Source organism: Dipteris shenzhenensis, chromosome 5 (genome assembly GCF_047967505.1).
Source record: "Dipteris shenzhenensis isolate YYH24624 ecotype China chromosome 5, Dip_SZ_1.0, whole genome shotgun sequence".
NCBI classification, from domain to species: Eukaryota; Viridiplantae; Streptophyta; class Polypodiopsida; order Gleicheniales; family Dipteridaceae; genus Dipteris; species Dipteris shenzhenensis.
In genome coordinates this window covers 16,899,330-16,911,654 of record NC_141600.1, presented here as the reverse complement: position 1 = coordinate 16,911,654, position 12,325 = coordinate 16,899,330, and the positions used below count along the sequence as shown (strand labels likewise).

At 44.5% G+C, this 12,325-nt stretch overlaps 1 protein-coding gene across 2 annotated transcripts; it reads right to left on the bottom strand.

The window, feature by feature from the left end:
* Nucleotides 1-5,906: 5,906 nt before the first annotated feature.
* On the bottom strand, nt 5,907-12,027 carry LOC147901685 (pentatricopeptide repeat-containing protein At2g39620-like). Of its 2 annotated transcripts, none has more exons than XM_087374925.1 (2): nt 11,881-12,027; nt 5,907-11,636 (listed from the first exon to the last, which is right to left on the bottom strand). In XM_087374925.1, the coding sequence occupies exons 1-2, from the start codon at nt 11,917-11,919 to the stop codon at nt 8,268-8,270; spliced, it is 3,408 nt and encodes a 1,135-aa protein (XP_087231051.1). In that variant the 5' UTR covers nt 11,920-12,027; the 3' UTR covers nt 5,907-8,267. The 2 variants fall into 2 exon arrangements, with proteins under 2 accessions (XP_087231051.1, XP_087231052.1); XM_087374926.1 differs by lacking the exon at nt 11,881-12,027 and adding an exon at nt 11,720-11,762.
* Between the last annotated feature and the right edge of the window lie 298 nt (nt 12,028-12,325).

The following is a 12,325-nucleotide window of genomic DNA, read 5'->3' as shown; positions in this document are numbered from 1 at the left end:
CAGGCTTAGCTTCAATCCCTGCCAAGGGTTTAATCTGCTTCTTTTGAATAAGCACATCCCTTATTTGTTCTTTCCACAAAGAAAAGTTTGTCCCATCAAACTTTTTAATGCTGAAAAACTCCTTTACTAGTGGGGCTGAACCAATTCCATAAAGGGTTCAAGTCACAAGTTTTTTTGGAAAAGCATTTGAAACACTGAGACGTGGAAGAGGATGCCATGATGCAAATGAAACAAAATCCCAAATGCTAGTACCTACAAGAGAGAATCACACCAAATACTAGGTGCACCCAAATGTGTATGCCACAATAGAGTGAAATATCACCAAAATTCAAAGCTCAAAGCATCAAAAGATGCCTCTGACTCATGTGCATATACTATGCATCCATATGAGCAAATCTGGCCCAAAAGAAAATGCCAATAAGTGCCAAATGACTCAAGCATAAACATTGTCCACTGGCATATGCATCAATAATATCTCATCCAAGAGAGCATAGCACTATCAGTGCATCACCTGCAATGTGTCAAAGCTGTCCCTCAGCATAAAATAGCATCCATGTGCAAAGCGTCCATAAAAATAGCATCCCACAAGGCAATTTGGACCTATCAGCGCATCCAGTAAGGACTGCAATGCATCCAAATGGCCTATAAATCATCCACTGTAACCCAATGCACACCACGAATGAGCGCACAAACTGCAACCAGAGTGATCTGCATAAGGTATGCTCAAGAAATCATAGTCCCACGGTAATGAGCGCTACTGAAAATAGAACCTGAGATGCCTCAAAACATGGGTGCCATTGCATAATCGGAATCAGCAAGAAAATCTGCAAATATCTCTCTTCTGCCAGAACTCCAAAATCCCAACCGATGAGTGAGAAATGGGAGTCAACACTTATCCACTGCCATGTGGCATAAATCTAAGGTTTCAAAACCTTAGAATGAAAAATGCATAACAGAGAGACAAAATCGAATACACAGAGATCTATAACTCTGAAAATCCTCCACCGAATTGCGCAAGAACTGACAGGTAGGGGTTTTTGGGCGTCCGAAACGCAATGGGACAGACGGTTTTGGAAACCGTGGTCTCAATCACTCGGTCCAACACACGGACTGAAAAAAGTTTTTGGAAACAGAGCTATCTGTAAACTCCACCGGAGTGCGAATGATGAGCAACATAGAAGTTTTAGGACCTCCTGAGTCCACCGGAACTGACAGATCTGCAAATGGTTGCTCCAAACTTGAGTTCCAACACCCGGGCAAGCTCAAAAAACGACTTTTTCTTTGAAAGCTCTTAACAGGCTCTCAAAACCACTTCGCAAAGCCAAAGTGACTTTTCCAAAGGTTCCTCCAAGGTCTCTGCACACTTGGATGCAAGTAAAGTCGCCCACAAAGCTTCCCACAGAGCTTCTCCTTCCTCCCACAGAGCTGCTGAGCTTCAAGCATTCACGCACGCTCAGCTAGATCACCCGGGCTCTGATACCAGTTGAGAGTGCTCTCAACGGAAGCAAGAACGGAAGAAGGAGAGAGAGAGACAGAGAGCCACACAAGTTTTGGTGGGTGCAGACCACCCTAATCTTCTTTTTTATTCATTTATATATGTGTTTGAGTATTGTACATAACCGGAGTAAAGGCACAGTGACCTTTAACCCCCACACCTACCCCTCCTTCTATTGCAGTGGAAGTTGAGGGAGTGCAATTGGGAAAAAAGTATTTTGAATTGAAATGGGGTGCGTTTGCAAGAGCTTGTTTTGCCTGCCATAAGTTTGGGCATCTAGCCTCTGAATGCCCAATGGTCCTGCATCAGCCCCCTCCCAATGCCTTGCCGCCCCAGACACGGGAAAAGAATGAGAATTTGCAAGCTAAGACAGCAAATAGAAATGGAGCAAAGAATGCCAAACCAATCAATCAAGTGCAATCACTTGCTGGAAAAGGAAAAGATAAAGAAAAAGAGAAGATAAAGGAATCGGCGGGAACTGATCGGGATGGTTTTCAACAGCCTAAGAAGATGGTTCTATTGAAGCAACGTCCCTTTCAATCTCGTCAATGGGATGCTTCTTCTCCCTCACCAGGACAGGCTTCTACTTCAGCTCATGTCCTTCAAAACTGGGTGGGGGTTTTGAAGAAGGGCATCCCCATATGTGATTCTGAAGAGGGGGAGAATGCTATGTCTTTCATGGATCATGAAGGAATGCAGCCCATGTAGGCAGAGGCTTTGCCTCTCTGATATCTTGTTTCATACTTATATTTTACTGTATATACCTCTTTCATGCATCAAACACTTAAGTGCTTTACATACAATGTACAAAGCCTCTGCAATGTCTCAAAGTGGAGGCTTTTATGGAATTATGTACATAAAATGCAGCCAGATATTGTTTGTTTGCAAGAGCATAATCAACACTCTAAGGTTGGTCATCATGATTATTTTGGCGGTTATGATATATATTATGCTGGTACCACTACCTACTCAGGTGTATGCATAATGGTTAGACATGAGCTGGAGCCTCAGTTAGCCTTCAATGACAGCAGTGGCAGATGGATGGTCATACAATGTAATGTTAATGGTGATATACTTGAGTTTGCATCAGTCTATGCCTCCTAGACCTCTGCCATGAGGGCTTCTTTATGGGATTCTTTAAGCAAATATCCATGGAGATCTAATGCATTCATCTGTGGAGATTTTAATAATTCCCCTCTGCCAAGAGATAACACCACTTCAAGATCTCATATGCTATCATTGGAAAGGCAGAAATGGGATAGCATGCTTCTTTCTGTGCAGGCTGAAGATTTATGGCTGCTTCTCCAAGGGTCAGTGCCCGGATATACTTTTCATCATAATGCACTTACTACATACTGGGCAAGGCTTGACAGATGGTATTTGTTTTACCCACAACAATATGCAGATTTTAGCCCTCATCTCCTCATAGATTTCTCATTGGCCTTGTCAGATCATGCCCCATTATGGATGAATCTGCACCTTGGTATGCCACTGGATGATTTGCCACCCCTTTCCAGTAGATTATTGCATGTTAATCAGGCTTATTTCCGACATCACTATTTCCAGCAAATGATCAGACTTGCAATTCATCCCTTGCCTTTGCATGCCCAGGAGGACATGGATTATGCTTGGGACAGTTTTGTCTCTCGTATACAGAATGTCATTAGAGAAACTGGCATATGACTAAATGGAGGAATGAGGTTAAATGGGCAAAAAGGACAGCACAACAATTGATTGAATTTTCACATTTAAGGCCTCTCTCTGAATCAGAAAATGATTCCCTTTCACATGCTCGGATTAAATTGACTGTTAATGATCAGAGGAAATTGCACAAATGGCAGATTAAAGCAAGAATGAAGCCCCTCATGGATAAGGGCTGCTCATCAAAAGCCTTTTTCCAGGGCCTGCATGCTACTCGAAAGAAAAACTCATGTCTAAGGGTAAGGAAGCTAGATGGCTCTTGGACGCACTCTTTCTCTGATCTCCAAGATGAATGCCAAAATTATTTCCAGAAATTGTTCTCTGCTCCTGGTTCCCCATCAAATCAAATGACTGATGCGAGGACTGAATTTCTCCAATATGTTTCTGAAATAGTGGAAATGGATGATGCTCTTACCTTGGAGAGACCTTTTACCGACACAAAACTTGATAATGCATTGTTCCACCTCAGCAAATACAAGTCCCTTGGCTGGGATGGCCTTACGGTGAAATTTTATATTTCTTTTTAGGATGATTTGAAAGATGTCCTCTTGCAAATGATCAATGTTGCCTGGCAAGAAAATCAGTTACCGCACTCTTGGAAGCATGGCATAGTCAAACTTGTGCCCAAAAAACATCTGTGTGACCATATGTCAAATTGGAGGCCTATTACTTTGATGCCTATAGTTTACAAACTCATTACCAAAATGATTGTGCATAGGCTTCACAGGATACTGGATGCGGGACTTCATCCTCATCAGTATGGATTTGTGCCGCGAAGACAAATCCATAATAATATTTCCAATGCCTTGACTGCAATTGAATATGCTAAGTATTCGCATCAAGATGTCCTTATATTGCAGGTGGATATTGCTAAGGCATTTGATACTGTTCAATGGGATTTTATCTCTCAAATTATGACAAAGTTAGGCTTTGGTCCCAAGATAGCAAATGCAGTTTACTGGCTTTATTCTGACTCTACTTCTCAGTGCATTCTTGGGGGTCATCTGTCTCGGTCATGGACATTGGGTCGATCAGTTAGACAGGGCTGCCCTCTCTTCTATGCCATTGCGACACATCCCCTTTTGATGTATCTTGATCATCTTACAAACACAGGACAGATGACTGGTCTTCAAATCCCTGGGGCTGCATCTTTTTTGGCACAAGCATATGTTGATGATTCCTTCTTTATGCCACAGAATTCTCCCCGGGAAGTTCACATGCTTATGACCACTCTTTCATTGTATGGTTTGGCAGCAGGATTGCATGTCAATTTTGACAAATCTAAATTACTTCCCCTAACACAATGTGATTGGCATTCTATTCTTTGGCCAGGTCAGGTGGTGCATTCCAAAGATGTAGTCAGGCATTTGGGATATCCCATAGGATGGCATATCACCAGGAAGCAGCAGCTAAAATGGATCTTCCAAAGGCTTCAACACAAACTGGAATACTCGAAGATTTCTACTTGGCCTCTTCATGTCAGGCTCAGAATAGTACAGTCCATTGTAATGTCCTATGTCCAGTTCTATTTGCCTTTGATACATTGGTCCTCCACGGATATTTCAGCCTTTATGTCTCAAGCTATGGAGATGTTATGGAGGACAAAAACTGCTGTGAAAGCATTGAGACTGATGAAGATGGAAATGGTGTGCTCTCCTAGGATGCATGGTGGACTTAATGTCCTCAATATAAGATATCATGTGCTTGCAAGGAAGGCGACTATGCTGCATACTTTTTTCCACCTACAACAGCCATGGACTTGTATGCTAGCATCCATGTGTGTCAACATGAGGACTTGTGCTTATAGTCATTGGACTACTGTGTCAGGAGAATTTCAGATTATCTTTGGATCCGTTTCCCGAGTCACAAATTTGGGAAGCATCTCTGGCTCTTTGGCTGATTTATGAAGTCCTTGTCTCAATACTCACTATTTCTCTCTTGGGTGCGATATTGGGCTCTTTGGACAATCTGGAGTGAGCATAATTTGGCATACTTGGGTCGGCAAATTCACAAGTCATATGAATCTTTCCGAGCCTCATTGCGGCAATCCTTATATGATGCCTGCCATGAGGGTGATATGGATGCTTCTTGCATACAGCTTTTCTTTTTATGCTTCTGAACTTTGGGATGCTCTCCATTTTGGAGACCTCCCATCATGTAAATTTATGATCATATAAATATATGCACTGGATATTACCCCAAAAAAAAAAAAAAAAAATGTGTGTGTGTGTGTGTGTGTGTGTGTGTGTGAGAGAGAGAGAGACTTTTAGGCACAAAGTAAAACTCGAAAAGCAAGGGAAGCAAGTAACTTACTTTTTGCCATCTCTAAATTTCCCCATAAACTAATTAGGGGACATATTGAACACGAATAAGCTCTTTTGTTGTATGATACTGAACTACTATAGTGTCGTTAATCACAAAGTCCACTGTCACAAGTTTAAAGAACTTCTAATTTAAACAATTAGAAATTTACGTGATCTAGCTCAGAAGTTTCAATCAGAAGTAACCGACATAATTACGTGATCTAGCTCAACAGGGTATCCTCAAATATGGTGAAATAGTAGATGGGTCGTGGTGTTGTGGAATCAGCATTAAAGAGGGAACCATGAGCTAAATAAAACAGTTATGTCATGTAATTTGTAAGGACTTGCTGCTTACATCTATTGTACTTGCTCCCTGAGCACAGGAAGGCAGCACTCTTGATTGAACCTTAGGTCCCATAAGCCGTATTTGGTCTCTATGATCATTGTACAGAAGAGAGTTGCTTGCTGTAGCCAACTCCCATATAGCGGAATGAGAGAGATTGAGATCCTTCTATATCACTCCAGGAACCACTCACTCTTCGTGCATGCATGCATGAAAAGATACTTCAAATCTAGAGAGAAAATACTGAGAAATACAACCAAGAGGATCATATTGATATGAAGAACCAAGTACAATATGTGCTAATACATGTACCAACACCTTTGCACACTGTCACTGAGGTAAGCAATCAAAATCAGATCCATATGGTGTCCTATTAATGCAAGGAATCAAAACCAGCTCCATTTGCTGTCCTACTAAGGTAGACTCCTCGTCTCTGCCACGCACCTTCTTGTAGGCTTCAGTAGCTACAGATGTGAGGCCTCCTGCTCACCTTCTGAATGTGCCTTTATGGCTCTTCTATCAGTGTAGATCTGCTCCTCTTTAGTGTGCTCCTGGAAGACCAAAATCCCCTGCAGATTGGAATGCTGCCCCCAAAAAGGCCCTGGGCCTGGAACCCTCACAGACTGGCCGACTACACTGTGGATCTGCTGCTAACTGGGCCACCCAGTCTGTGGGTCCTGCAGGCTGTACGGCCAACTAGAGACTGCAGCCAGACGACCTTCTGCTGCTCTGCCCTGGATGTGGCAGCCAGTCTGCAGCTGCTTCACAGTGCACCAAGTCATTGTCGATTAAGGTTGATTACAGCATGTTGTTTTTGTGAGTTGCATCCAAGAATGATTCATATGTGTTCTTGTTGGGCATTTTTTTCCCAAGTTTCGATACTTCACTTCCTTCCCCCCCCCCCCGCCCCACAACAAATGCCTTGTCAATGGCCAACCCCTGCCCCAGATCACCTGACTTTACAGCCTCTAGGGCCCCCACACCTGTCTCGAGCCAACCACATTCTAGCAGGCCTGCACCATTTAGGTGGCCAATCTCTAGGCAGATCCATGTCGCCACTTTGTTGGGTCATTTGGCAGGCCGATGACGTTACAGGCATCCTCAAGGCTCCCACATTTGGCATGTGGTAATTATCTCCAGCTCAAACCACTTTTAATAAGATCATGATGAACTTTTTCACTGTTAAGAAAAAAAAAGATCATAATGAGCTCAGTGTGCCCGCCCTAATGAAAACCTTGGATGCTCTCACATTTTGCTTACATAGAGATGATGATATTCTCGACATACACATCCAGCTCACACCACATTCAACAATTTGGAAGTGATCTGGTTGTCATAGTCAAACAGTCCTCTTGTATGAGCCTTCTGGCCAAACCTGTATTCAGCATATCTTATCTTACAAACATCAACGGGGGTGCTCCTGACAAATTCCTCAAGTTTGTAAAGTCATCAATTGATGATAAAGGCATGAATCAGCTTGCCCTAATACCCCAGCACAAAACGCCATCTAAATTCATTTTCACACTGGCAGATCGAGCAAATGTATTTACCATGTTCCAAAGGTGACATCGCTGCACCAACCAATCCGGTAAGTTCAAGCTTCTTATTATCTCAGCCATCAGTTCAAAAAAGTTTGGCCACAGCCCTAGGCCCAAACAGCTGCAAACTGAGAATCAATCATTGAAACAGACAGCGATGGGCCTATGGCTGCTTAAAAGCCAAAGCACCAATCGGCACTATGTTGTAGATACCACCAGGAAGAGCTGCAATGGTGACCAATGGCAGAGAAGACACAGATTGGAGAGCCAAATTGCTGTTGCTCGATCGTTGGAGGGAAATTTCTGAAGCTGGGGGTGGTAGGCAGTTTCTTCATGATCCCTCTCATCACTTGCAGTGATCTGTGCAGGGCTGTTGAGAGCTCTGCAACCGGACATGACAAAACCCACCTAGCACCAGCTCTCTCTCTCTCTCTCTCTCCTGTTGAATATGGACCAAACATCCTTGGTAACCCCTTGTGTGGCTTGATTAATTGGAAGGGTATTGGGCTCTTGTGTGCTTCATGACACGTGTACAAAAGGAAAAGTAATCCCCTAATCATAACACACTTGTGGGGACCTTATATATATGGCCGTGGTTGAAGACCTCCTTGCATCCTGGTTGACCTTTTGGAGGAGGTGCGGCTATGGGGTGGCTTCGGATCCGCACCCGGCGCATGGCTGACACGTGGCACACTCTTCAAAGAGCCTACATTGGTATCAGAGCAGTGGACTGCTTGTGGACTGTGGGGAACTGTCGCATGTGGCTGACACGTGGCAACCACACTGATTGGCTGTCTTTAATGTCTCAGGGTGTGGCAACCCATGGCAGCTATTTGGCGGCGACTGGCTGTCTCTGGTTGCTGGCAGACGAATTCAGCGGCAGCCACCTACACCGGCGGCTGGCATGTCTGTATTATTGCCTCGACCTTCTTCTCGTCTTCCTCCATGTGAGCATCTGCATAAATGTTACACATCAGGACATAAGCTGCAGCATCCTTTCCATCCAGTTGCACTGCACATTCAAAGGCTTGCCTTCCAAGATCCACATTGCCCCACTTTCGACAAGCACTTAACACTGTCAGCCACACCCCAAGATTGGGTTGGAAAGGCATTGTCTTCACCATCATTATTGCCTTGTCTAATTGGCCTGCACGGCCGAGGAGGTCAACAATGCAAGTGTAATGCTCGATGGTTGGACTGATGCCATAGTCTTTGCTCATGGCTTCAAAGTACTTCTGGCCTTCATCCACTAGACCTGCATGACTGCATAAGGTAAGAACATTGAGGAACGTGACCCCATCTGGCTCTACACCTTCTCGTCTCATCCTCTCAAGCATATAAAAAACAATTTCACTTTCTCCAAGCTGGGCATATCCAGTGATTAGTGCACTCCATGAGGTTACATCTGGAGAGACACCCTCCAATTGCATCTGCACAAAACATCTCTGTGCTGCTTCGCAAAGCCCATGTTGGGCATACCCTGTGATCAGTACACTCCATGAGATGACGTCTCGATCTGGAAGCCTCTCAAACATTCTCTGTGCTTCTGCAAGTGAGCCACATTTGGCATACATATCAACCAACGTCACGCCAACAAAAGAATCTCTTTCCAACCCCTTTTGGGCAATATTGGCATGTATTTCACGGCCCTTCTTGATGGATCCTGCATTGCCACAAGCTTTCAAGCTGCAAACAAAAGTGGTAGCATTCGGAGAGACACCCTCCAGTTGCATCAGTTCAAAACAATTCAGGGATTCCTCACCATGCCCACATTCAGCATATCCAGCAATCAGTGCATTCCAGGAGACTACATCTCGAACTGGAAGCTTGTCAAACACTTCCTGTGCTTTTGCAAGCGAGCCACATTTGGCATACATATCCACCAAGGTGTTGCCAATACAAGGATCTCTTTCCAACCCCATCCTGGCAATCTGGGTGTGTACTTCTCCACCCTCGTGTATGGCAACAATGCTGCCACAAGCTTTTACAGTGCAAACAAACGTAACAGCATTTGGAGATACATCCTCCAGTTGCATCCTTTTGAAACAGTCCAGTGCTTCCTCACCAAGCCCCTGTTCAGCATATCCCGCGATTAGTGCAGTCCATGAGGATACGTCTGGAGAGACACCCTCCAGTTGCATCTGTTGGAAACAGCTCATTGCTGCACCATCAAGTCCATGCTGGGCATAAGCTGTGATTAGTGCAGTCCATGAGACCACATCTCGAACTGGAAGCTTGTCAAACACTTCCAGTGCTTTCGCAAGCAAGCAACATTTGGCATACATATCAACCAAAGTGCTGCCAACAAAATTGTTTGTTTCCAACCCCTTTCTGGCAATCTCAGCGTGTATTTGTCCACCCTTGTCTAGGGCTTGGACATTGCCACAAGCTTTCAAGCTGCAAACAAACGTGACTGCATTTGGACAGACACCCTCAACTTGCATCTGTTCAAAACAGTCCAGCGCTTCCTCACCAGGCCCGTGTTGAGCATAGCCTGCGACTAGTGCAGTCCATGAGACAACATCTCGGTACGGAAGCTTTTCAAACACTTCCCGTGCTTTTCCAAGTGAGCCACATTTGGCATACATATCGACCAAGGCACTGCCAACAGAAGGATCTTGATCCAATCCCTTTCTGGCAATCTCGGTATGCATTTCCCGGCCCTTGTCTATATCTCCTATGCTGCTACAAGCTTTCAAGCTGCAAATAAACGTGACACCATTTGGAGGCACACCTTCCAGTTGCATCAGTTCAAAACAGTCTAGCGCTTTCTCACCAAGTCCATGTTCAGCATATCCTGCAATTAGTGCAGTCCACAATACTACATCTCGAAATGGAAGCTTGTCAAACAATTCCCGTGCTTTTGCAAGGGAGCCAAACTTGGCATACATATCGACCAACGCAATGCCAAGGAAAGAGTCTCTTTCTAACCCCTTTCTTGCGACCTCTGCATGTATTTCCCAGCCTTTATCTAAGGCGCATATGCTGCCACAAGCTTTGAAGCTGCAAACAAATGTGACAGCATCTGGAGACATACCCTCCAGTTGCATTTGTTCGAAACAGTTCAGTGCCTCCTCACCAAGTCCATGTCCAGCATATCCTGCGATTAGTGCATTCCAGCAGACTATATCTCGAACTGGAAGCTTGTCAAACACTTCCCGTGCTTTTGCAAGTAAGCCACATTTGGCATACGTATCAACCAACGTGCTGCCAAGAAAAGGATCTCTTTCCAACCCCTTTCTGGTAATCTCCCTGTGTATTTCTTGGCCCTTGGCTATGGCTCCTACACAGCCACAAGCTTTCAAGCTGCAAAGAAATGTGACAGAATCTGGAGGGACACCCTCACGTTGCATCTGTTCAAAACAATTCAGTGCTTCCTCGGAAACTTCTTGTACACCATATCCTGCAATAAGTGCATTCCATGAGACTACGTCTCGTACTGGAAGCTTGTCAAATACTTCTTGCGCTTTTGCAATTAAGCAACATTTGGCATACATATCAACCAAGCTATTGCCGAGAAAAGGATTGTTTTCCAACCCCTTTCTGGCAATCTCAGCATGTAGCTCACGGCCTTTGTCTGCATCTTTCAGCCTAGTACAAGCCTTCAGTAGAGCAACAAACGTAAACTTGCTTGGGTGAACGCAATCCTCTTGCATTTTTTGATACAGCTTGAGGGCTTGCTGCGATTCCCCATAGTCAATGTAACCCGTGATGAGAGAAGTCCAACAATACTCATTGGGATCGCCCATCCTATTGAAAACCTGTAGAGCATCGTTCATGCTTCCACATTCCACCAACATGGGGACAAGGTAGTTTCCCAGAGATCTGTGAGTATCCAGTTCATTTTTACACATGTAGGAGTACAAGCGCTTAGCATACGCTAGATTTTTCTCTTTTCTGCACTTCTGCAAGATGCTTATAAAGTTCTTAACCGAAGGCATCTGGGGCATCCGTTCCAAAGAAGTAATTGCCCCATGTAAGCTGAGCATCTCCCAGCCCAGTTCTTGTGATCCAGACGCATTCATCTGTACTCCAGACCGAACTCCGGCCTTGCAATTGCTCTTACTCTCCACGAAACCACGGTCTTCAAAGTTTGACCAGGCTTGACCAGTGGATGCTTTGGCCCCTTGCATTTCCTTACTTCCAGACGACTCCTTCTCAAGCATGTATTTAACCCAACCTGGATTGTTCCAAGCATCGATCGGTAGCGATTCCTTCGTAATTTTATGGTTAAAATCTGAAGTCCTTGCGTTTTCCTGCCAAATCTTGCAAGAAAATCAACAGACTAGCCGATATTTTTACCAGCTTTATCCTGAAAACCATGTTGTGGCACACTTACTTTGCTTTTTCAGTTGTCCCACGCCTGGGAGGGATCCGTGAAGTACTGGTGCGATAAGCGCTCTACTCTTGACGGACCGGCGTAGCATGAAACAATGAAAACCAATTGCCGAATGTAGTGCGTGAGACTGAAAATTTCAAGGTACATTCTTCGGTAATTACCTGAACTGGAAATTTTTGAGGCAATTGGAGGAGATGCATGTACAAAGGGGTTGAGGATGGGGAAACCGGCGTTCTGGCGGGCAATTGCTACATTGTCTCCATGGCTGAATCCCCATGGAGCCTCAGGGAATGACCCGTTTGCCAAAATCTTCGTGTGTTATTTGTTTTGAAAGCCGGTTTTGCTCTGAGAAGTCCATACTCTTTTATTTATCGGGGAATGGCCCATGGGAATAATTATCCTGCTCGAGCCGGATTCCAAGGACTTGGAGGAAAGTCCTTGGTCCTCCCACGAAAGTCGATGAAAGTCCGGACCATGGTTCATTCCAACATTGTTCTCCAAATAAACTAAGAGAATAATTTTGGGTTGGATAAATTAGTCATTCGGAGGGGAGATTCCCATTCCTAATATGCCAACATTTGACGGCGGCTGCTATTAGATCTAGGC

What these genes read in the sequence shown, in the direction of transcription:
- LOC147901685 (XM_087374925.1), bottom strand. Translation starts at nt 11,919, where the DNA reads ATGCATCTCCTCCAATTGCCTCAAAAATTTCCAGTTCAG. An exon ending in CTCAAAAATTTCCAGTTCAG is followed by an intron (nt 11,637 to 11,880) that starts GTAATTACCGAA and finishes AAGATTTGGCAG; the next exon opens with GAAAACGCAAGGACTTCAGA.